The sequence below is a fragment of the Neophocaena asiaeorientalis genome, unplaced genomic scaffold (assembly GCF_003031525.2).
Source record: "Neophocaena asiaeorientalis asiaeorientalis breed wild unplaced genomic scaffold, Neophocaena_asiaeorientalis_V1.1 scaffold1, whole genome shotgun sequence".
Lineage (NCBI taxonomy): Eukaryota > Metazoa > Chordata > Mammalia > Artiodactyla > Phocoenidae > Neophocaena > Neophocaena asiaeorientalis.
This window is the reverse complement of record NW_020171981.1, coordinates 710,929-734,121: the sequence shown is the minus strand read 5'-3', so window position 1 is coordinate 734,121 and position 23,193 is coordinate 710,929. Positions and strand designations below refer to the sequence as shown.

The 23,193-nt window shown below is 43.6% G+C and overlaps 1 protein-coding gene and 1 pseudogene across 1 annotated transcript in view; one reads left to right on the top strand and one right to left on the bottom strand.

The window, feature by feature from the left end:
* LOC112399174 (signal transducer and activator of transcription 5B) overlaps positions 1 to 16,197 on the bottom strand; it is a 23,025-nt gene extending 6,828 nt beyond the window's left edge. The window contains exons 1-13 of the mRNA XM_024744160.1: positions 16,012 to 16,197; positions 12,551 to 12,707; positions 11,240 to 11,329; positions 10,135 to 10,309; positions 8,419 to 8,423; positions 7,937 to 8,043; positions 7,492 to 7,579; positions 7,292 to 7,414; positions 6,536 to 6,628; positions 3,558 to 3,764; positions 2,354 to 2,448; positions 2,117 to 2,247; positions 597 to 767 (exon numbers count right to left, since the gene is read on the bottom strand). Of these exons, the coding sequence (XP_024599928.1) occupies positions 597 to 767; positions 2,117 to 2,247; positions 2,354 to 2,448; positions 3,558 to 3,764; positions 6,536 to 6,628; positions 7,292 to 7,414; positions 7,492 to 7,579; positions 7,937 to 8,043; positions 8,419 to 8,423; positions 10,135 to 10,309; positions 11,240 to 11,329; positions 12,551 to 12,707; positions 16,012 to 16,139 (1,570 nt within the window). The 5' untranslated portion in view covers positions 16,140 to 16,197. The remainder of the gene's footprint in view (positions 1 to 596; positions 768 to 2,116; positions 2,248 to 2,353; positions 2,449 to 3,557; positions 3,765 to 6,535; positions 6,629 to 7,291; positions 7,415 to 7,491; positions 7,580 to 7,936; positions 8,044 to 8,418; positions 8,424 to 10,134; positions 10,310 to 11,239; positions 11,330 to 12,550; positions 12,708 to 16,011) is intronic.
* Positions 16,198 to 17,855: 1,658 nt separating this feature from the next.
* On the top strand, positions 17,856 to 22,297 carry LOC112399166 (3-hydroxyisobutyrate dehydrogenase, mitochondrial pseudogene; annotated as a pseudogene).
* The last annotated feature ends 896 nt before the right edge of the window (positions 22,298 to 23,193 follow it).

The following is a 23,193-nucleotide window of genomic DNA, read 5'->3' as shown; positions in this document are numbered from 1 at the left end:
CACTTCTCTATCCCTTCACCTTATTTGTTTTCACAGTGTCCATCACTAGACACATTTATTTGTTTACGTGTTTATTGTCTTCCTTCTGCTATTAGATTGCAACCCCACACAGGAAGTGCTTAATAAGCCTCTGGTGACAGAACACATATCTACGTCGACTGGAAGAACATTCACTAAATTGTTTACGTTGATGAGATAAGAAATGTTGTGTGATACCTATTTTCTTGTCTATACTTTTCTGGAAATTTTACAATAAATACATAATACTTTTATTCTCAGAAAACAATAAAACCATCTCTGTTTTGAAAAACAAAATTTTACCTTCCTAATTTTGTTTGACCTAAGCTTGTATTAAAAGCAATTTATTCCCTTGAATTTGATATTTGGGGTTGGCGGCTGATGTGTTTTTCGTATAACTGAGGAAAATAGCCCAGGATTTACATCTGCCCTGGATAGAGCTCAAACAGCAATAACTGAGTGTTAACTGCGCAGATTTTCATGCCAGACAGACAGACTGACCACACACAGACACACACGTACACCTAAGACAAAGCCCAAATCACAATGAAACCAAATCAGAGTGCGGACATTGTTACCAGTGGCAGGCTCGCAGGGGACCGGGGTGTAATATTTAGAGTAGACTTCATCTTTCGGCCGGTCAGGAAACACGTAGATAAGGTAACTCAGGTCTCCCAAGCGGTCAGCCAGGGACCGGATGGAGAAGTCTCTGGTGGTAAAAGGCATCAGATTCCAAAACATTCTTTCCTCTAGATCAAAAAACAGAATAATCATAGTCTGAATATGATTTCTGAACAGGAAATCTTAAAACCCAAATATACTACAAATAAAGCTCTCCATTAAAATTGTCCCAATAAAAATCTCCATTTAAAAATTACCATAGGGCTTCCCTGTTGGCGCAGTGGGGAGTCCGCCTGCCGATGCAGGGGACGCGGGTTCATGCCCCGGTCCGGGAATGAGAGGCCCCAAAAGGGAGAGGCCCCCGTACCCCCAAAAAAAAAAAAAAAAAATTACCATAGGTTGTAGATCAAGTAGTTTTTTAAAAATGTATATATTATTTATTGAGTTAGTTTTGGCTGCACTGAGTCTTTGCTGCTGCATGCTGGCTTTCTCTAGTTGCGGCAAGCAGGGTCTATTCTTCATTGTGGTGCACGGGCTTCTCGTTGCGGTGGCTTCTCTTGTTGCAGAGCATGGGCTCTAGGCGCGTGGGCTTCAGTAGTTGTGGCTCGCGGGCTCTAGAGCACAGGCTCAGTAGTTGTGGCGCACGGGCTTAGTTGCTCTGCAGCATGTGGGATCTTCCCGGACCAGGGCTCGAACCCGTGTCCCCTGCATCGGCAGGGGGATTCTTAACCACTGCGCCACCAGGGAAGCCCGATTAAGCAGTTTTTTAAAGTCATGGGTAGATAAGCAGGTAACACATATACCACTTTCCTAGAGATCTAATGATCTCAGGTAGTTTCCAGTTCAAACAGTATTCTGTCCCTCCCTAGAAGAAACTTCTTGCTGACTCCAGTCCCTGATTCCCTGTACAAAAGTACGTAAAAGAGACAGGAAGTGTGTCCATAGCCAGAGGGTGCATGGGAGTTATTAAAAGCTATTAAAATCTTTAAGTCACAAAAAACTAGCAAGCTACTCTTGTCTTACCGTGAGGGTCAGAGGAAAAGAACTAACATTCTTGGATGGAAATGATCAATGGCAGTTTCCTTATGTTAGGATAAAGGAATAATGAAAATAGCATATTATTTCCACTCCAATGACTCCAAACAACAGAGTAATTCTTTACTGAAATAAGCTCAAGGTTGAGTAATAGGAAGGCAAACATTTCAAAAGGGAAGCAGCTGAGATCTTGGACAGGATACTGCATCACATGTAGCCATATGTCGGGTTGTACATCTGTGTTTCTCAAAATTAGTAATTGTGTTTCCCATAATAAGATTTTACACAAGCTGCAGCTGTGTCATGGTTATACATTTCTGCCTCCCATAATTAGTACTCGTGCCCAGGAATAATAAGTACTCAATAAACTGTTAAAAGTAATTTTGCAACAAAAGCCCCTAACCAGAGCCAAGGTGTGTCTTAAAAAGGGAGGGGCACTCACGAGAATCAAACTTCCAAGCAATGGTGATGCCACCAATTTCAGAGTCACTGAACCTCAGCAGGAAGGTCCCGTCAGGCTTGTTAATGAGTAGGTCGTGGGCCTGTTGCTTGTTCACGAAACCCAAGATAGCCCTGGATCACAAAGGCCAAATGAGCAGAAGCAGAATGCGATGTTTTAATGCCAGAAAAAAGACCCTGCTACTACTCTACTGCTGACTTAACAAATGACGATTCTCACCCATCATTCCAATGAGGCTTGAGATGTTTTTTTAACACTTCCATCACACCGTCAAACCACTGCCAGAAAGTGTAATTCCGTCCCGGTAAATTCTCCTGGTTGGAGATACAACAATGAACACAAGAAGGCAAAAGTAACACTTGGGATATTATTACCTGTATATACTTTAACTGGAAAAATTAAATGGAAAACAACGTCTTACATTGTCAGAATCATACAAATATACACACCTACCTGAGTTTGACCAAATGGTCCTACAACCCGAACACAGAATAGAGGGGAAAAGACGGAAGAAGGGGAAAACACCACAGAGCAATTACCAACACCCAGTGGACCCTGGCTACACATACTTTCCCCTGTATCTAGGCTGACTAGTCCTTTGCTGGTGTTGACGTGTGGTCTGTGACCAGCAACAGCAGCATCACCTGGGAGCTTCGGAGAAACCTGTAAATCTGAATGGGATTAGATCACACCACGAGGCCACAGAGAACACTCCGTCATACGGGTGTTACCAACCATGATCAGCAAAATGCAGTGATCTGATGCCGGTGGAAGGCAGGAGCCGTACTGTAATGGCAAAGACAGACCACCTAGGCCTCCTGCTTCCCTATCAAACCTCCTCTGACCACCAGTGAACCTGTTAGCCAGCTGGTTAGCAGGCGACCATTTAGAAGAGTTCCACTCAGAGACTGTGAGATCTCTGAAGTAGGGCATGTGTGGTGAGGGTGGGGGGCGTAAGCAAAGACACGAAAGTTCAGTTTATAATCAGAGGTGTGACGGGTGACATCTGAACTACCGGACGCTAGAGGCAAAGTTTCCTTCGTCAGCATCCTCTTTTGCAGGCTGAGGGTCCCACGGGAGCCTGACTTTGCATTACGCATAGAGGAACATCAGAGAGTCAAGGGGACAGAGCCACGGAGTTTTCATCATCACGAAAGCCTCACTTCTCATGAGTTACGCTGCCGTTTACTTTGCTGTTTCCTTTACAAAGGAAGAAAATGCACTAGCCGCATGCAAGGCCCAATTTGCTGATATAGTCGAACATAATTTTCTACATAAAGAAGTATGTGGTTGTCCGTCTATTCAGAAGCTTCCTACTACCACGGGCACGTCGCATGAGAGACAGGAGGGCCGAGGGCAGGGAGACTCCTGAGGGATCTGGTTTGCGGGGGCCGATCTAACCGCAGCGGGCGGCGTCCCTCACCCTGTTGAACTGGGACCAGGACACGGACATGCCGTTGTAGTCCTCGAGGTGGCTGCTACCGCTGTTGAAGAGCTTCTGCGCCAGGAACACGAGGTTCTCCTTGGTCAGGCCCCGGTTGCTCTGCACTTCGGCCTTGAATTTCATGTTGAGCGCCTCGCACAGCTGCGGCCACAGGACTTTGTCAGGCACTGCAAACGGCACCCTGCCCTGGTGGGGAGAGAAGCCAGAACCTTAGGAGAAAACAGTTGCATGATTTATTCCCTCAACCTGCAAAAGAAAAACACTGATGGCTGGATGGAGTTACAAACACTTGTCTGGCTGAGCCTGAGGATAAACTCCAACTTCCTTGGGGTATGCATTTCTGTGAAATTCGGAAGGTTCCATTTTACCACCTTCACACATAACTTAGAAGGTAACCTCGGGCTCTCTGTGGTGTCCTGTAAATGAGCTGCTGGACGCACAGTGCAATCCTACTTTCTTCTTTTTTTTTTTAAATCATTCTCTCCTCATTCCCTTATTTATTTATTTAGAATTTTATTTATTTATTTATACAGCAGGTTCTTATTAGTTACCTATTTTATACATATTAGTCAGCCTTGCCCTTGACCCCTTCTGCCAAGAACTCTAGCTCAAAGTGAAAGAACATATATACATCTATTCATATATATATATATACACGAATCACTTTGCTGTACACCAGAAGCTAACACAGCATTGTAAATCGACTATACTCCAATACAAAAAAGTAAATAAATAAAAAAACAGCATAAGATGTACACTAGTCATTAACGTAACTAAAAATGTTAAAAATGCTTACTTATTTAGACAAGATACTTTAGGAATGACATATCACAGGAGGTGCCAGAGTTACATGAGGAGTGAGATCTGTGGATGCACAGGGAGGGAAATGAGAGCAGACATGGCAATCCTATCCAGGAGGCTTATATTTTTTTAATTCTAATTTTTTCCTTGTCTTCTGATTCTCATTCATTCATTCTTTCCTATATACACACACACACACACATTTCTATACATATGAATTTCATGTTGAGCGCCTCGCACAGCTGCGGCCACAGGACTTTGTCAGGCACTGCAAACGGCACCCTGCCCTGGTGGGGAGAGAAGCCAGAACCTTAGGAGAAAACAGTTGCATGATTTATTCCCTCAACCTGCAAAAGAAAAACACTGATGGCTGGATGGAGTTACAAACACTTGTCTGGCTGAGCCTGAGGATAAACTCCAACTTCCTTGGGGTATGCATTTCTGTGAAATTCGGAAGGTTCCATTTTACCACCTTCACACATAACTTAGAAGGTAACCTCGGGCTCTCTGTGGTGTCCTGTAAATGAGCTGCTGGACGCACAGTGCAATCCTACTTTCTTCTTTTTTTTTTTAAATCATTCTCTCCTCATTCCCTTATTTATTTATTTAGAATTTTATTTATTTATTTATACAGCAGGTTCTTATTAGTTACCTATTTTATACATATTAGTCAGCCTTGCCCTTGACCCCTTCTGCCAAGAACTCTAGCTCAAAGTGAAAGAACATATATACATCTATTCATATATATATATATACACGAATCACTTTGCTGTACACCAGAAGCTAACACAGCATTGTAAATCGACTATACTCCAATACAAAAAAGTAAATAAATAAAAAAACAGCATAAGATGTACACTAGTCATTAACGTAACTAAAAATGTTAAAAATGCTTACTTATTTAGACAAGATACTTTAGGAATGACATATCACAGGAGGTGCCAGAGTTACATGAGGAGTGAGATCTGTGGATGCACAGGGAGGGAAATGAGAGCAGACATGGCAATCCTATCCAGGAGGCTTATGTTTTTTTAATTCTAATTTTTTCCTTGTCTTCTGATTCTCATTCATTCATTCTTTCCTATATACACACACACACACACACACATTTCTATACATATATTTATTTATCTGTTTGTTTGTTTAAATGTCTAGTCAGTCAGTGAATCAGTCGTCCTCCTGTTCCAAATGATGGCTCATCCCAAATCCTCTTTTGGATCAAGTCTTCAAGCTCCTTAGGCAGGTATTTTTTAAAAGGAGCCTCAAACGCAGGGTTTGTAGCACAAGCATCGTAGAATTTCTGCTAAGAATCTCACCCCTACAGCAAAAATATTGTTCTCTAAAGAGGCCTGTTGAAAATGCCAAGTTGTACTCTTCACATTAGAGCCACATTAGAGAAGGACATACTTTTATGTCCCAAATAACAAGTATAAGCTTTTATCATGATTTTGTGGACTAACCTCTACTGGAAATATGCCAACACATGGAACTCTGCCTACTGAAATGTTTTGAAAATGATCAAGCAGCACATGAGTGGTAACCAGATAGCATTTGGGTGCGTAAATCCGCAGAATCATATTTATTTCTTTACACAAAGCATCTCATTCTTCATGAGACTTGGGATGAATCACAGAATCTAAAATTTGGAAAGGACATTAAATCTCACCCTCAGTCATGGGAGGGAAGATGACAGGAAACAACTTCGAAGCTAAGTGACTTCCTGAGAGGTACAACCTCTAAAAGAAACCCGGGAGTCGCAAATTCCATTCATGGTTTCACCCACAATTCAAAATACTATTTATAGAGTACTGACTATGCGACAAGCATTCTGTGTATCACCTAAATGAATCTTCCAAACACCACTCGGGGGCATTATTCTCCCTGTGTTGCAGACACTTATGGGAAATTTAGACTCACAGAGGTCAAGTGAATTTCCTGTTGTCACAGAGTGAGGAAGTGGTGGAGCTTGAATTGAAACCCTGGCCTTTCTTCAAGCCCCTGCTCGTTCTACTTTCCACATACTCTCCATTCTGCCTCCCACTAAACAAAACTGCATTTTCCTTCTATGCCTTTTGGTGGGGATAAAGAGACTCGAAAGAGATTCATGACAACAGTATCAAAATCTTGAGGCCCACAGGCCCAAAGAATACACTCACAGGCTCTGCAAAAGCGTTGTCCCAGAGAACAGTGGCCGTCGCATTGTTGTCCTGGCTGCCGTGGACAATCACCACCACCGGGAGGGACAGGGTCTGAAAAAGACACAGGAGCAGGGCTGAGCTCCTGCAGCCCCACGCGCCGCCCTCCTCCCCTTTTTTTCTATCACAACACGTTTATTCTCTCTACAAGTTTCAGTAAATGTCACCCTTGAATACAGAATAGGAAGGGCTCCAGGAATAATGAGACTTTGCACATTGCCACAGGCTTAGAAATTTTAGATATTTTTAAAAGAGACATTTCTGTGTGACATTTTGGTATTTAGGTATTTCTTAGATATTTCTGAAGGATGGAGTAAGTTTCTCAAAGCTAGAGACTAAGAGAGAAAAGAGAAGAAAAATGGAGACATTTCCGGGGAAAAAGAGCAAGTAACGAACGTCTAAAATTACTACAACTGTACTCAAATCCATCCTGACTGATGTTTCTCTTGGTTCGCTTCTGCCTACATCTCCGGCTATTTCATTTCGTTATTATTTGTTTGTGTCTTAAGAGAATCTAAGAGATAGAGTCCTAAGGATGAGGGTCTCCTCACTTCTGTTCATCAGTAATCACAAGAAGATACGCCTGAAACTAACACAACACTGAAAATCAACTATACTCCAATATAAAATAAAAATTAAATTAAAAAAATTATCACAAGAAGATACTCTGTGATCAAAACAATTCTTTTGGGATATAAAGTACACACACACACACACCTTGACTTGAAAAACCAGCTCATTTCCACCAACACTGAACTGTGATTCAAACAGGATTGTAAATTTTTCTTCCGTCACCGACTCCGCTCCACGACGGTCAGACCTCTTAATTCGTTTCAGGGACTGAAAAGGAGAAAAATAGAAGATAAAGCCCTCAAACAGCTAGGGAAAATTCGTTCACCCTCTTTCCCCATCCTCACCATGTTCCTAAAGTGAGCGCTGAGGGTGCCCGTGGCCTGGTGATACTCCATCACACAGCAGTTGTTCAAGATCTCTCCGCTGTAATCACTGCAAATCAGACAGACAACTTTAAACCCATACAGGGTCTCAGCACACACCAGGTAGAAAACATATTGGGGGTAGGAGGAAATAAAGAAGGTTGTCAAAAAACTTAATTCATTTAAGAGGAGATGGGGGTTCGGCTGTATAATCTATCTACGAAATAAATGTACATAAAACACATAAGAAGTTTCCTATAGACATATCCCTACTAAATCATAGTTTCTTCACAGAAGAACCCCCTTACTGCTTCTCTGAGAGCTGGAAGGGGACACAGAGCTAATGGGGTTCCTACAAAGGAACGGCCAGGCCTAGAAACTTCCGAGAAGGTGGGATCACTTTCCTCCTGTTTCGAGGGCAACGTACTTGCGGGTGTTCTCGTTCTTGAGCAGCGACTTGGCCTGCTGCTCGCTGATGATGGTCGCCTGCACCTGGGGGGGGTTCATGTGCACGTTCAGCTTCCCGCCCACCAGCTAGAGTGTCCAGGGCCACTGGGGACACGAAAGCAGCAAGATTCTCTCAAGAGAGGGAGGCCGCTTCTCTCCACACCAGCTGTCAGGCATCTCATCGATGGCAGGAATAAGGTAACGAGGCCTCACCGATGAGGCCTTTTCAAAAAATCTGTTATATAATACTTAAGACCTAGGCAAGTACTGATAGAAAGGATGATACAAGGAACACCTGTGTATCAAGAGGCCCGCTTAAGGAAGTAAACATTTCCCCAGTTAAGCACCTGTACACCCTCCCCTGCCGGCATCCCCATCCCTCCCTCCACAGGCAATCACCATCCTAGATGCTGGCATTCCTATCCCCACCAATAGGCTTTGGGAACGTCCCACGGTCCTTACTGGGGCTGAGTCAAGAAGATGAGAGCGTCAGTCAGCAGGTCTTGGTCAAGTTCCCGGCAGGCCTCTGAGGGCCATGTCACACTGACCGAGGCCCTGCCCTATGGACGCACAAAAGCAACTAAGGACACACTAACGCAACCCTAGACAGCCAGGAAGGCCCAGAACTAGAAGAGAACTTAGAAATATGGCTCCAACATGACTGCGGGGGACGGAGCAGGTAAGGAACACAGCAGAAGAATCTGGAGAGCCGCCTCGGAATCCTGCCGCCCACAGGGAGGTGGTGGGGATCCCAACGCCAGGCCCAGCCTCCTTATGCAAGTGACCCACTTAGTCAGATGGAAAGAAGAGCTGCTAGAATTATCCCCCCAACATTTCCTCAACAGCTGCTATGATTCAGGCAATGTGCTAGTCTCAGGGTACAGAGATAAAAGACATAGTTCCTTCTCAACAAATTTATATTCTACTGGGGAGGACAGAGTTAATAAATAGTATTAATACAGCTCTAAAATGGAGCCCACAGGCACGGTAGTAGAGGAACACCTGGTATGTGTATGCATGTGTATTTTCATGGCTGGTTGGTTGAGCTAAAGCTTCTCTGAGATTTTGAACTGGGCATGCAACCGGGGAGAGGAAACTACAGGTACACCTCATTTTACTGTGTTGCAATATACTGCCCTTCACAGGTACTGCCTTTTTATTTGTTTAAATGAATTGAAGGCTTTTAGCAACCCTGTGTCGAGCAAGTCTACTGGCTGCCGTTTTTCCAACAGCATTTGCTTGTTTCTTGTCTCTGTGTCACATTTTGGTAATCCTCGCAATATTATCGCTATATTTGTGATGGTGATCTTTGATATACTACTACAGCTTGCTGAAGGCTCAGATGGTTAGCATTCTTTAGCAATAAAATATTTTTAAATTAAGGTATGCACATTTTTTTAGACATAATGCTATTGCACACTCAGACTACAGTCTAGATAAACATAACTTTTATATGCACTGGGAAACCAAAAAATTCATGTGACTTGCTTTATTGCAATATTCACTTTATTTTAGCGGTTATGGACTCAAACCCTTGGCATCTCCAAAGCACGCCTGTATTAAAGTCACCCTGCCAAATTCTATAAGGTCAATAGGGGGCGCTCGCGGGGCTCCACACCCTCCAGACTGAATTCTGACTCTGTACCCAAGTGCCAGCAGGATTTACCGCAGGCAGGGGAGCCCTTGTCTGTAAGGGCTAACTGAGATGCACTAGTTGCTCTGCCCCAGGACGGCCTCTCTGAATAACCACACAGAACAACATTAAAAGGCTGTAAAACACAGCCCCCGTGGCCCTAATACCCTCCCTGCTTAGAAAGGTTAACATTTCAATAAAGCATCACTTACAAAATGTCTGCCACATAAAGTACTGTCTGATACTATTTCCTTAGTCCGTGTGCTCCTTCCCACAAGAGGAAATGTCTTCGCTCACGGCCCAGGAGCTCCTTGGATATGGGTAGTCAAAGTGAGACCCCAAGCTCTCCAAGGGCCAGCGCCTGTCTTCTTCCCTTCCAAAGCCTCAGCCTCCTGCACTGCCTTCAATGCAAGTGATTCTCCTCTACTCCAGAGAGAGGTAAACGCTTCTAAACGGAGAACTAGTTCTCTTCCAACCCGACCAGCTTCTTTCTAGTCCTCATTCCCGTCCCCCAGACACACGCTGCCCTCCCACACCAGCCTCACCCTGGATCCTCAGGCTCTCTTGATACTGGATGATGAAGTACTCTTGAGTCTGCTGTAGCTTCTTCAGCTCATTCTCTGTGTCTTGCGTGACCAGTCGCAGCTCCTCAAATGTCTGGTTGATCTGAAGGTGTTTCTGGGACATGGCATCAGCGAGACTTCCAGCCGGAGAATTACCCTGGAGACAGATCAGGGAGAAAGTGTGGGCAGCAGTGAGCTGGGCAGGAGGATGGGAGAAAGCCTTAGGCCATAGTCCCAAGGAAAGGGCGACGCTCGCATTACAACTGGGCTGAGATGCCAAAAGCTAAACTTTCAGTCAGAGAATTGCAAGTGTTATTTGTGAGAGTTGGGGTAGAGTGGGAAAAGAGGAGCAACAGGAGACCCGGCGGACTACGGCATCTTCATAAAGTACTGCAGAAAGCTTCTGACCTCCACCAGAGCATCCCACCCAGGGTCCATCTGGGTTCTCTCTGGAGAGACTAGAACTCAACATGTCCCAGGAGTTACCTGGGTTTCCCTACTAATGATGATGACCCCTCATTTCACAGTCACTCACTGACCCAATGCCACCTGTGCTAGGTGCTGGGGACACAGTGGGGGACAAGGCTGTGGGAACACACATCATCTGTGTCCTCCCTCAAGACCTTGTGACTGAGGGAAGAGGCTGAACCACTCACAGGCGGTGTCCTGGAGACCCCAAGTGAAGTGACAGGGGAGGCATCCACAAGGGCTTTGTGGATCCAGCCACTGAACTACCCTGGTTGGATCTATTTCTTCAACACCTGGCTGTGGGGTTGCGGGGGAGAGCAGAGGCTGTTCTTAAGTAACCTCACCTGAATATAAGCATGCCTCTCCTCAAATATAATTCAGGTGGGGTAAAATTATTTTGCACTTGTTCACACTGCTTTGTGGTTGCGATCCCATCAAGGTTACAAGTCAGTTAAGATCAGAGACCAGTCTTCTATTTCCTTTGGGCTTCTCAGGACAATGCTCTGTTTATAGTGACACCAACAGATGCACACCGAGTCATCTTGACAAAGCTGGGTCCAGAAAGAGCTGGGCAAGAAAGGACATCCCAATGCCTCTCCCCAAACCCATGGACACTCACATTGCTGGCTTCTCGGACCAGCCTCTGTTCATTGTACAGAATATGGCGGATGCAGCGGACCAGCTCCATGGGGCAGCGATCATATGTATTCTGAAAGAATCCAAGAGCAAACATCACTTTGTTCCACTCCATGCTATGGGGCCGAACTGTACCTCACAGCAGGGGGCCAGATCTTAGGATGGCGACTCCTAGTGGCACCATGGTGTAATCATGAGAAAAGCTACTCCTCAATGCCAACGGGGACAGGAAAAGCGCATTGTGGGAAACCCAATTACAGGAAGAAGGTAAAATTATTCCATTTCTTGCATCTTAATTTGCTTAAAGTAAGGGCACCATGCTTGGAAACAGAATACGTTTCAAAGAGGCCATGTTAGAGGAGAAACTGGACACCGCCTTGACTGGGCAATCAAAATTACTACCACCAATGAGGATAAGATGGACGCTGTACGCCTCTGGATGTGATACCCTGAGAAAGACACAACGCTACTTATTTAGAATTCTGATCAGGGGTGTGTAACCTGAATCTCATCATGAGGAAACTTCACACAAACCCCAAATAAGGTCCATGTTATACTTAAAAAATAGAGGAGCTGAATTATTTTAAAATGTCAATGTAACGAAGGACAAAGAAAGATTGACAAATGGTTCCATATGAAAGATTAAAGAGACATGACAACTAGATGCAATACGTGATCTTGCACAGAATCCTGGGCTGGAGGGGAAAAAACTGCCCTAAACAACATCAGTAAGTCAGTGGACAAAATGGAAATAAAGGTATAAGATTACCTAAAAGTGTTGTATTGATGTTACATTTGCAGAAGTTGATAAGTGTACCGTAACTACATAAGAGAAGATGCATATTCTTAGAAAACGCACACTGGAGTACTTAGGGACAAAGGGACGTGATGCATGTAACTTACTCTCAAGCGATGAAAATATGTGTGAGTGTGTGTGTTGCATGCGCGTACACGCAGAGGGAGAATACAGTAAAGCACATGTTAACGACAGGTGAGTCTGAGTGCAGGTAGGGGTTAGTATCAATCTCATAATTGTCTACACATTTGAAATTATTTTCAAATAAAAAGTTTAAAAACGGCAGCTACAACCACAAAGCCAAACAATAAGAACTTTATACGTGTCACATGTGACTCAACAACCTTGGGTTAAAGCAGAAAAAGAAAATCTCTGAATGAAGGAAGAGCCCCTGCAGGGAAGACAATGAAGTGTGGCCTGGCGCTCACATCCACCTGGAGCTGCGTGGCCTGGAGCTCATGCCCACCTGGAGCCTCGAGGCCCCAAGATCACACCCACCTGGAGCTGCGTGGCGTAGTGCCCCAGCTTGATCTTCAGTAAGAACCCATCTTCCCCCACTTGGTGCTCTGCCTTCTTCTGCAGCTCCTGCACCAGGCCCTCCAGGAGCTGGGTGGCCTTAATGTTCTCCTGTGGATTATCAAGATCTATTGAGTCCCTAGGGGAAAGAAATTACATACATATGTATACATACATGCACACAGCCTGTATAAATGCAGCCTCAACGCATCACACCTTTTCTTTGGCTAAAGTAGTTTCTTTATAATGCTCACTGCAAATTTTAGGAAACAGTCCAATTCAAATTGACTAGATACCTACATTAACCTATTCCTAATCCACTAATTACCTAAGTGGGATGTATAGTATATTTTCTTTTCTTTTTTCTTTGCAATGTACTGCTCTTTCTCCTACTGACTTGCTCTGGTGCTTATGCTATTTGCTTCTAGGAATGAAGGGAAAAGGAAAGTGCTTTGTGTACTCTGAAGGAAATAGGGACTCTGATAATTTCCTATTTATAGTTACCCCCTCATGGGTGTAAGGGGGCACAGGGTCAAGAATGCTCTATGTGTTTTTTCCAGCCTCGACTTGTTCTACGTCTTGCTAATTTCACACAGAGTATTTCTTGAGTAAAGGCAGGTGAGTCAACATTTATCATTACTTCTAAGAAGCCCTAGAAATGGGATATTAAGACAGAAGATGCCTACAAGTATTTATGCAAGTCAAACACTTACATCAATAGTTGCAGATTTGGGACATGTAGGCAACGTTAACTCCTCCAATGAACCACAGAAGTCACTAACAGGGCTTCGTATTAATTCAGAGCCACTTAACTGTTGACAGGGGTTGGGTGGTCTCCCTCCCTCCCTTTCTTCCCCCACTCTTCCCCTCATCCCTGACTCTCTTTCTTTTTTTTTTGCGATACACGGGCCTCTCGCTGTTGTGGCCTCTCCCGTTGCGGAGCACAGGCTCCGGACGCGCAGGCTCAGCGGCCATGGCTCACGGGCCCAGCCGCTCCGTGGCATGTGGGATCTTCCCGGACCGGGGCACGAACCCGTGTCCCCTGCATCGGCAGGCGGACTCTCAACCACTGCGCCACCAGGGAAGCCCCTCTCTTTCTTTTTTTAAACAACTTAGGTAACAATTGCTATTGGGCAGTACTAAATTACTTAACTCGGCTCACTGAAGAAAACTAACAGCTGTAAGGTTGAAATAAACTGCTGGTGGGTCTGGAGCCAAACAAGAGATCTGGTGATAGCTAAGCAGCTCTGTCATCTCTACACAGCCCTGAAGTCATTAGCAACTAATTTCTAATGGGGGCACAAACAGGTATACCAAAACACTGACACATTACTTCGTCAAATAATATGCTCGAATCTGCACTTTTGAGAAGGCAGTGGAGAAAGCCAAATTTCAAATATGTGTGTGCTATGTACTAAATGTGTCTGAATAAAAGCCTGGAAGGAATGAAGGCAGCCCTGCACCTCTGTTGAGACTGGCAATAATGCTCCACTCTTAAGAAGCGACAGTCTCTGAGCACAGCTCATGGAAATCAAGTACTACCGGTTCTCGTACTTCAAAACTTAACTCTCTGCCATATATATATATGAACTTTCTTAGTTTAAACGTGAAGAACTGAAGATGTTTTAATTAAAATCTTTATATCCTTAAAACCAAAACCGAATAAAATTCAGGTTTTCCTTGATATCAACATAAGTCTCTTAATATTCGTTCAGTAAGAAGACTGCATGGGAAATTTACTAAATGAAATTTTAGATCAACAGAAACTTCCTACTAATGTTTTTCTGAACTCTCCAAATCTTTAACAGAAAAATGAAAAGGAAATGGAAAAGCACTAAACGAGGTACAGTTGACACGCTCATAGTTAGCTCCTTTTTTGCTCAATCACATGAGGCTGAGTTCTGTTTTTTTTTAATTGCCTAGAAAATTGCCCTCCTTTGGTGTCCTCCAGCTTTTGAACAGAAATCTGCTACGAACACACAACTGCAATTATTCAGAGGCAACATTACCGACGGGTTTACAGCTCGCCTCAAATAGTAACATAAAGGCTGGTTTCTCCAGGGCTCTGTCAATGAGGACCCCTGCTCTCCTGGCCATGACGGTGGAGGCCTGAAGTATCTGATGAATACGACAGATCAGACTGAGACTGGTAACCAACCAACACCTGCCCAGGCCCTGAGCAGAACAGCAGACAGCCTGCTGCCTGGTGTGCAATAACGTTGTTGATTAAAAAGCTCTGTTGTCGGGGCTTCCCTGGTGGCGCAGTGGTTGAGAGTCCGCCTGCCGATGCAGGGGACACGGGTTTGTGCCCCGGTCCGGGAGGATCCCACATGCCGCGGAGCGGCTGGGCCCGTGAGCCATGGCCGCTGAGCCTGCGCGTCCGGAGCCTGTGCTCCGCAACGGGAGAGGCCACAACAGTGAGAGGCCCGCGTACCGCAAAAAAAAAAAAAAAAAAAAAAAAAAAAAAGCTCTGTTGTCAGTCTACTGCACTGTGGTAATTCTGAAAGAATTTAAAAACAATTTTCCCCCTGGGTATATAAACAGAAATTTGGGAAATAAGAAAAATAAACATGGCTGTTAAATCTGAGACTAAGACGTAATTATTGTTAACGTTTTGGTGTATTGTCTTTTGGTCTTTACCTATATATATATATATATAAAAAACATAAACATTTGAAAATACCAAAGTCACCATTGTTAAACTTGTTAATAATACACTTTATTAAATTGTATGCATGTGCATACCTTAACTGCCCCATTAAACGCTAAATTCTTTGTGGACAAGGGCTTCAACGTTTTCTATGAACTCTACCTACAACACTGCTCGGCACTCACAACATATTTGCTAACTGTTTATTAGCAGCAATATTTTAATGCTTTTAGCCAAAATTTACTATTAAAGGAAACAAATCCTATTTTTAAAAATCCCAATAGCCATTCCATCTTCTTAAGCTTTAAGATGGAATTAAATACCTTTTCATGGGTCACATAATTTTCTTTATAAATGTACAACTTTTAGAGTATTCACTATGTTGTCTTTCCAATCAAACTTCAATATGGGGCTTCCCTGGTGGCACAGTAGTTAAGAATCCACTTGCCAATGCAGGGGACATGGGTTCGAGCCCTGGTCCGGGAAGATCCCACATGCTGCAGAGCAACTAATCCCGTGCGCCACAACTACTGAGCCCGAGTGCCACAACTACTGAAGCCCGTGAGCCTAGAGCCCGTGCTCCGCAGCAAGAGAAGCCACTGCAATGAGAAGCCCATGCGCTGCAATGAAGAGTAGCCCCCGCTCCCCGCAAATAGACAAAGCCCATGCGCAGCAACGAAGACCTAACGCAGCCAAAAATAAATAGATAAAATAAATAAATTTATATATAAAACAAAAACTTCAATATGCTTGTGCTTCACAAAACATGATGGAAAAAACTTTGTTCACTTACCAAGCTTGGCTTTCAATCCACTGGGATAAGTAATGTCGCACCTCAATGGGGAAATGCTGACCATACAATGCTTGCATCTGATGAAGGGCATCTCCTTGGAGCTGCTGGGCTTGTATCCACACAGCCATGGTTTACAATCTGTTAAACAATCAGTGGTTTGGATGAGCTTTTTTTCTTCCCCTTTTAAATCCATCAGAGTAAATACTCGATTATAAAGGCCAGAGATAAATGCATTTAAGCTCTTTCTGACAGACTAAAGATCAGTGTTCCTGAACTGAATTTTAGCTTCAAAATGTTTTCAAAATTCAGTGTGGCCATGGAAAGGTATATAACTGTGTCTATGAAGCTCTGACTATAAAATGTACTGAAGTCCTATAAGCAAAAGTACAGATCCAGCATTAAGGGAAGAACTGCCTATAGCTTTGATATCCACAGACATGTTCTTTCTTTTACATGTGTTCCAAACTTGAAGCAACAGTAAGCAGCATTTCAACAGTAATGATAAATAAGCAGCACGGGGATTTCGTAGAAAATCACTTGTTTTAGATTTGGTATTTTGACTTTTAAGAAATGCAGTAAACGTATTGCCATTTTAAAAAAGGCCCAGTCAAAGAAAAGCGGTAATATCTAAAGCACGGACGGAACTCTATGTATTATCACTATTTACCTGAGCAGTAATTGTTTGCACATAAAGGGCACAGATTTATTTGGAAAAATAACCCCAAGGTTCACCTTCTGATTTACTGCTTAGGAATTTACAAAGCAATGTTCTGTTAAAATTATAGCATTTAAAAATCTTTCAGACATAAAAACAACACATTCCAGCTAAGAGTTAGAAGCAAGAACCATTATATTGCAATGGTGGGTAGGTTTTTAAAACACACTGTTGATTTCACAAAAAGTTTTATAAAAATATAAAACTACCATGATGCCTTCTCAGACTCACCTAATAATTTTTTTTTTTTGCGGTACTCGGGCCTCTCACTGTTGTGGCCTCTCCCGTTGCAGAGCACAGGCTCCGGGCACGCAGGCGCAGCGGCCATGGCTCACGGGCCCAGCCGCTCCGCGGCATGTGGGATCTTCCCGGACCAGGGCACGAACCCGTGTCCCCTGCATCAGCAGGCGGACTCTCAACCACTGCGCCACCAAGGAAGCTGAAGAATTTTTTTTTTTAATTTATTTTTTAATTTTTGGCTGTGTTGGGTCTTCGTTGCTGCGCGCGGGCTTTCTCTCGTTGCAGTGAGCGGGGGCTACTCTTCCTTGCTGTGCACGGGCTTCTCACCGCAGTGGCCTCTCCTGTTGTGGAGCACGGGCTCTAGGCACGCGGGGTTCAGCGGTTGTGGCTCGAGGGCTCTAGAGCACAGGCTCAGTAGCTGTGGCGCATGGGCTTAGTTGCTCCACGGCATGTGGGATCTTCCCGGACCAGGGCTCGAACCCGTGTCCCCTGCATTGGCAGGCGGATTCTTAACCACTGCACCACCAGGGAAGCCCTCACCTAAGAATTTTTAATTCATTTGGCAGAAACTCTCTGGGATTAACCAGATTGTGACAGCAACAGTACTTTCATGTACACAAAGGGGACTAAAACGGAATCTTGCTCTAACACTGTGGAAGTGGTGTAAGGCAGAGATATCTTGAATCCCATCCAAAACTATCTGGCTACTGATTTGCACGATTCTCCTAAGAACTGTGTTATAGTCAGGGTACGGTGAATTAGACCTTGATTTTGTTGAATACCAGAGACCACGCAAGTGTGTTAGGAAACAAAAATCCCTTCTCTGTTAGTTGTAGTTGTCTGATCACATAACACAGAGCTATTTATGGGACAAGTTAGTTAGCCAACAATGAGGTGTGGGGTGGGTGCCAGTTACCTATTTTAGATTTCTGCAAGGCTGTAGAACACTTGAGCAGTGTACAATTTACGGCTTTTGAGCATTAAGGCTGGGATCACTGTAAGATCACCCAGAACATCAAATTTCATGGCTGAGGGTTTACTAGGAGAAAGACTGGGATAAAAGAGCTCTCTCCAGAAGTAATCCCACATTACAATCAAATATGTGGAAGACGTTTAATTGTACAACATAATTTCTAATCAAATGACTCATATCATTTCCCAAGATTTTGGAAAATTGGAAGAGATACCAAAGCATGTTTTTTGGACAAAAGGTAAAGGGATGGATGGGATGGATGAAGGTGCTTTGGCAAGAATGATCAAGGAATGAAGAAAAGAATTCAAGTAGTATTAATCTCTTTTAGTGGTAAGGAATTGGAAAGAAGCAGGACCTCGCCATAGCTCTCGTAAAGAATATGTAAATGATATCAACAGATACAAAAATTATCTTGCATCCTGCATTCATTAACCGAATTGACCCAAGAGACAGAATGAAGATTGTGGGAAAATGTTTATCTTCAAAGAGACTCCTCAGTCTACCCAAATAAAATAGTATTCTGTTCACTCCCTATTGTCTCAGTCTGCTTTATTTTTCTTGGTATCATTTATCACTTCCTGACATTTATCACATATTTGTTTAATGACTTCCCACTAGGGTGAAATCACCACGAACACAATGACTTTGTTTTGTTTTCTGCTCTTTCTCTTGTCCTAAACAGTGCCCCACACATAAGCATTCAGTAAATTTTTTGTTGTTGCATAAATAAATGTATATACACAATTTAGTCAAATCTATCAGCTCTTTTCAAAGTCATCGTGGAACAAGATATCAGTATGAAATACCAAGTCAAGAAAATGATACAGATTTTATAATTTGGGTGAGTCAATGGTCTATCTGTCCCTTAATCACATATGGCACAATTTGTAATTTTAAAATAATTAATTTTTGGCTGCATTGGGTCTTTGTTGCTACGTGCGGGCTTTCTTTTTAGTTGCAGCAAGCGGGGGCTACTCTTCGTTGCAGTGCGGTGGCTTCTCTTGTTGCAGAGCATGGGCTTCAGTAGTTGTGGCACATGGGCTCAGTATTTGTGGCACACAGGCTCAGTAGTTGTGGCTCGCGGGTTCTAGAGAGCAGGCTCAGTAGTCGTGGTGCGCGGGCTTAGTTGCTCCACAGCATGTGGGATCTTCCCAGACCAGGGCTTGAACCTGTATCCCCTGCACTAGCAGGCGGATTCTTAACCACTGCGCCACCAGGGAAGCCCACAATTTGTAATTTTCCCTTTTAGTTTTTGTTAATTTGTTTTTGTCTGTTTCCCCACTGAATAAGAACAGTAAGTGAGGGAGCATGTTTATTCATCACTGTATCTCCAGTACCTATTATGGTGGCATGCCATGTAAGTATAACTTTATACTTAAATATTGGCTGGGTAAATAAATACACACCAAATGTTTGGTAAATATTTCACATGTCCTGCTGTCTGAGCATAATTCCAGGAGCCTATGATTGTTTTAAGAAAAATACTATGGTGATTGCCACATAGGTAGGAGTATTATATAAACGTCACACTGTTTTGTCAAGGTTTATATTAAATGTTCTTAGTTTTTATAAAAGAGTAGAATGCTAAGCTCTTAGAGAAGTTTTCAGAATATTTTTTATGGTTCTAAATATGAACATGCCATCATAGTTATTTTCTAAAATGTCATTTGAAGGATAATAGCGGGCAAATATAAGGTGGTAACCACCTTATTTTGATAAATACAGTATAATTTCACTACAAAAAATGCTTTGATAGAGCTGGAAAGTAGAGTTTGCCTACCAATGGTCAAAAATGTAAAATAAAAATACACTGAACAGTACAGAATCATTTTTATTTGACTTTTAAACTAAGAGTTGTATACACATGGAATATGAGATGACCTACTGAGATCATCATGCAACGATTTAAAACATGCGGTTTAGAAAAAAACTACTTCCCCCCACTGACTGTATCAATAAAACCTAGAATCTAAGTAGTGCTTTTCTTCATACACGTCAAAACTTCACACGTGTCCTACACACGTTATTAGGCAAAGCCTACACCTGGTATCCGCTGACTCCTTGTCCTCTCCCACTAGTACCTCCAGCCACCCCACACACGCAGTGAACGCTTGTCTGTCCTCAGTACACGCTCTCTTGTGCTTATTTACGGGCACCTCCATCTTCAATGCGTGATGTTCTGACAAGGGAAGTGGTTTGTATCTTTGGTAAATCATCACAGGGGCTTCTTTAAAGACTGGGAAATGGATTCACAATCTTATTTTTAGCCACAGATGAGAACTATTTGAGCTTTGTTAGTTGCATTCTTACTGTTCGTAAGCATTCCAAACAACCCCAAACCACCTTGGACACAGAATCTTGTACTTTCTGAAAGCATAAGGTATCTACATTGACCTCATGTATCTGGATATATCCTAGGAGTCCCAAATAAAGCAGACCCTCGGGCATTTGAAAAAAAGGGCTTCAAAGTCTAATAGCTCATAATGTTACAGGCTTATTGAAAACTGCAGAAATGAGTACCTGTTAAATAAATATGAGTGGGTGAGATTTAACGATAATTTTGTCCCAATAATAAATACCTTTTTATTAGATGCTTTCCCTTTTAGAAGTAAAATATAAACCTTTGTTTAAAAAAAAACTCACTCTGAAGACTTCTAGAATGTTGTGGCTAAAGTAATGCTATCGTTAACCTGTCAAGGAGGAAATGCAGAGGACAGGACAACGCAAGGTTCCCAAAGCATACCTGCCACCTGCAAGAATGAATTCTAGCTTGCAGTGGGATTTGGTCTGCTGGATTCATGTCTATAATTTAGAGCATTTTATAATTCCTATTCTCCATCCCATCACCACTGCCAAAGACTCTAAAATGGGGTTCAAGTTCTGGAGATAATGGCAAACTCTCCTAAACAGAGCTTTACAAAATATTTAACCTCTTAAACCTCTCTGGGCCTCAGTTTCTTTATTTGTAAAACGGGAATAACAATTATGTCTCTCAGGGGGTTGCTATAAGAATGAGTTAACATGGGTAAATGCTTAAAATGGTGCCTGGCTCATAGTAAATGCTCAATCTTATTCTGACTTCTTAAAATTAAACATTTTTGGCGCATGCGGCCCCACGCCGCAGCCGACCCCGCCCGCCGCACCACGCACCCTAGCAGTCAGTGGGTGAGCTGGGAGCCGTGGAGGTCACCGTGGGGAGGCGGGGCGGGGGCAGCACGGCAGCCTCCTTATGGCTCCGTGGAGCCGCCTCCCGCCTCCGGTACTGGAGCCGCCGGCAGCAACCGGCAGTGACCAGCCTTGCAGCGGTGTGTTCTAGGTCAATGGCTTCTAAGACTCCAGTTGGATTCATTGGAGTAGGCAACATGGGGAATCCAATGGCAAAAAATCTCATGAAACGTGGCTATCCACTCATTATTTACGATGTGTTCCCTGATGCATGCAAAGAGTTTCCAGACGCAGGTGAACAGGTAGTGTCTTCCCCAGCAGATGTAGCTGAAAAAGCTGACAGAATTATCACAGTGTTGCCCACCAGCATCAATGCAATAGAAGCTTATTCTGGAGCAAATGGAATTCTAAAAAAAAGGGAAGAAAGGCTCACTATTAATAGATTCCAGTACTATTGATCCTATGGTTTCGAAAGAATTGGCCAAAGAAGCTGAGAAAATGGGAGCAGTTTTCACGGATGCCCGTTTCTGGTGGTGTGGGAGCTGCTCGGTCTGGGAACCTCACGTTTATGGTGGGAGGAGTCGAAGAAGAATTTGCTGCTGCCCAAGAGCTTCTGGGGTGCATGGGCTCCAATGTGGTGCATTGTGGAGCCGTCGGGACCGGGCAGGCTGCGAAGATCTGCAACAACTTGCTGTTAGCTCTTAGTATGACCGGAACTGCTGAAGCTATGAATCTGGGAATCAGGTTAGGGCTTGACCCAAAACTCCTGGCTAAAATCCTAAATATTAGCGCAGGACGATGTTGCTCAAGTCACACCTATAATCCTGTACCTGGGGTGATGGATGGAGTTCCCTCAGCTAATAACTATCAGGGTGGATTCGGAACAACACTCATGGCTAAGGATCTGGGATTAGCACAAGACCCTGCTACCAGCACGAAGAGCCCAATCCTTCTGGGCAGTCAGGCCCATCAGATCTACAGGATGATGTGCGCGAAGGGCTACTCCAAAAAAGACTTCTCATCCGTGTGCCAGTTTCTACGAGAGGAGGAGACGTTCTGAGTTTGCCCTCTGGCTGTGGACACTGTTGGGAACCACACTCTATCTTGGAGCCTCTTATAGCTCACTCCACAAGTAAATGCGCTTAATCTAAGGTCACCTGTCTGCTTTTGTTTGTCTAGTTCACAATAAACCCTGGGATTTTTCACCCATTTTTGTTGTTGTTGTTGTTATGCGGGCCTCTCACTGTTGTGGCCTCTCCCGTTGCGGAGCACAGGCTCCGGACGCGCAGGCTCAGCGGCCATGGCTCACGGGCGCAGCCGCTCCGCGGCATGTGGGATCTTCCCGGACCGGGGCACGAACCCGCGTCCCCTGCATCGGCAGGCGGACTCTCAACCACTGCGCCACCAGGGAAGCCCTTTTCACCCATTTTTAACTGCTTATTCTTTTTATCTATTTAGCAAACACATATTATCTGATTTTCTTTTTTCTCCTGCAAGCCACTGATGGTCTCTGCTAGCTAGCTGACTGACCTCTTTCAGGAGTCTGATTCCTGAGCATCATTAGCTAAAACACTGCCTATTTCAATCAGGATATTTACTCCACTTTACAAATAAAACCAAAATTTTTTTCCACAGGATAAAACCTCTCCTGGAGGAAAGAAAAGAAATCGGTGTGAGGAAAGGAGTTCGAGAAAGGGGAAGTACAGTGAATTACTCCCTGTGTCCCTCAGAAAGTTTGTCCTGTTAACCCAGTGGTGGTATTCTTGCATTCTGAGGTTACCGGTTTATTTTCCAGAACTTGATAAAGCAAGAGAACTCCTTGCTGCCTGCTGTGTGATTTGGACTCTGTTACATTACCTTGGTGTGCCCCTCTTGTAACAACTCCCAATACTCGGCAAACTTATTTTTTATATTTTTGCTTCCTTGTACATTCTTACTACATATTTTTTGACTTCAAAAGAATGACATCTTTAGAACTGTTTCAGAGCCTACGATGATACGTGCTTTAGATAATTATTATATTATCCTAAATATAACCATATTATTTTGAATTCAAATAAATTTCTATGCTGATAAAAATTATATATAT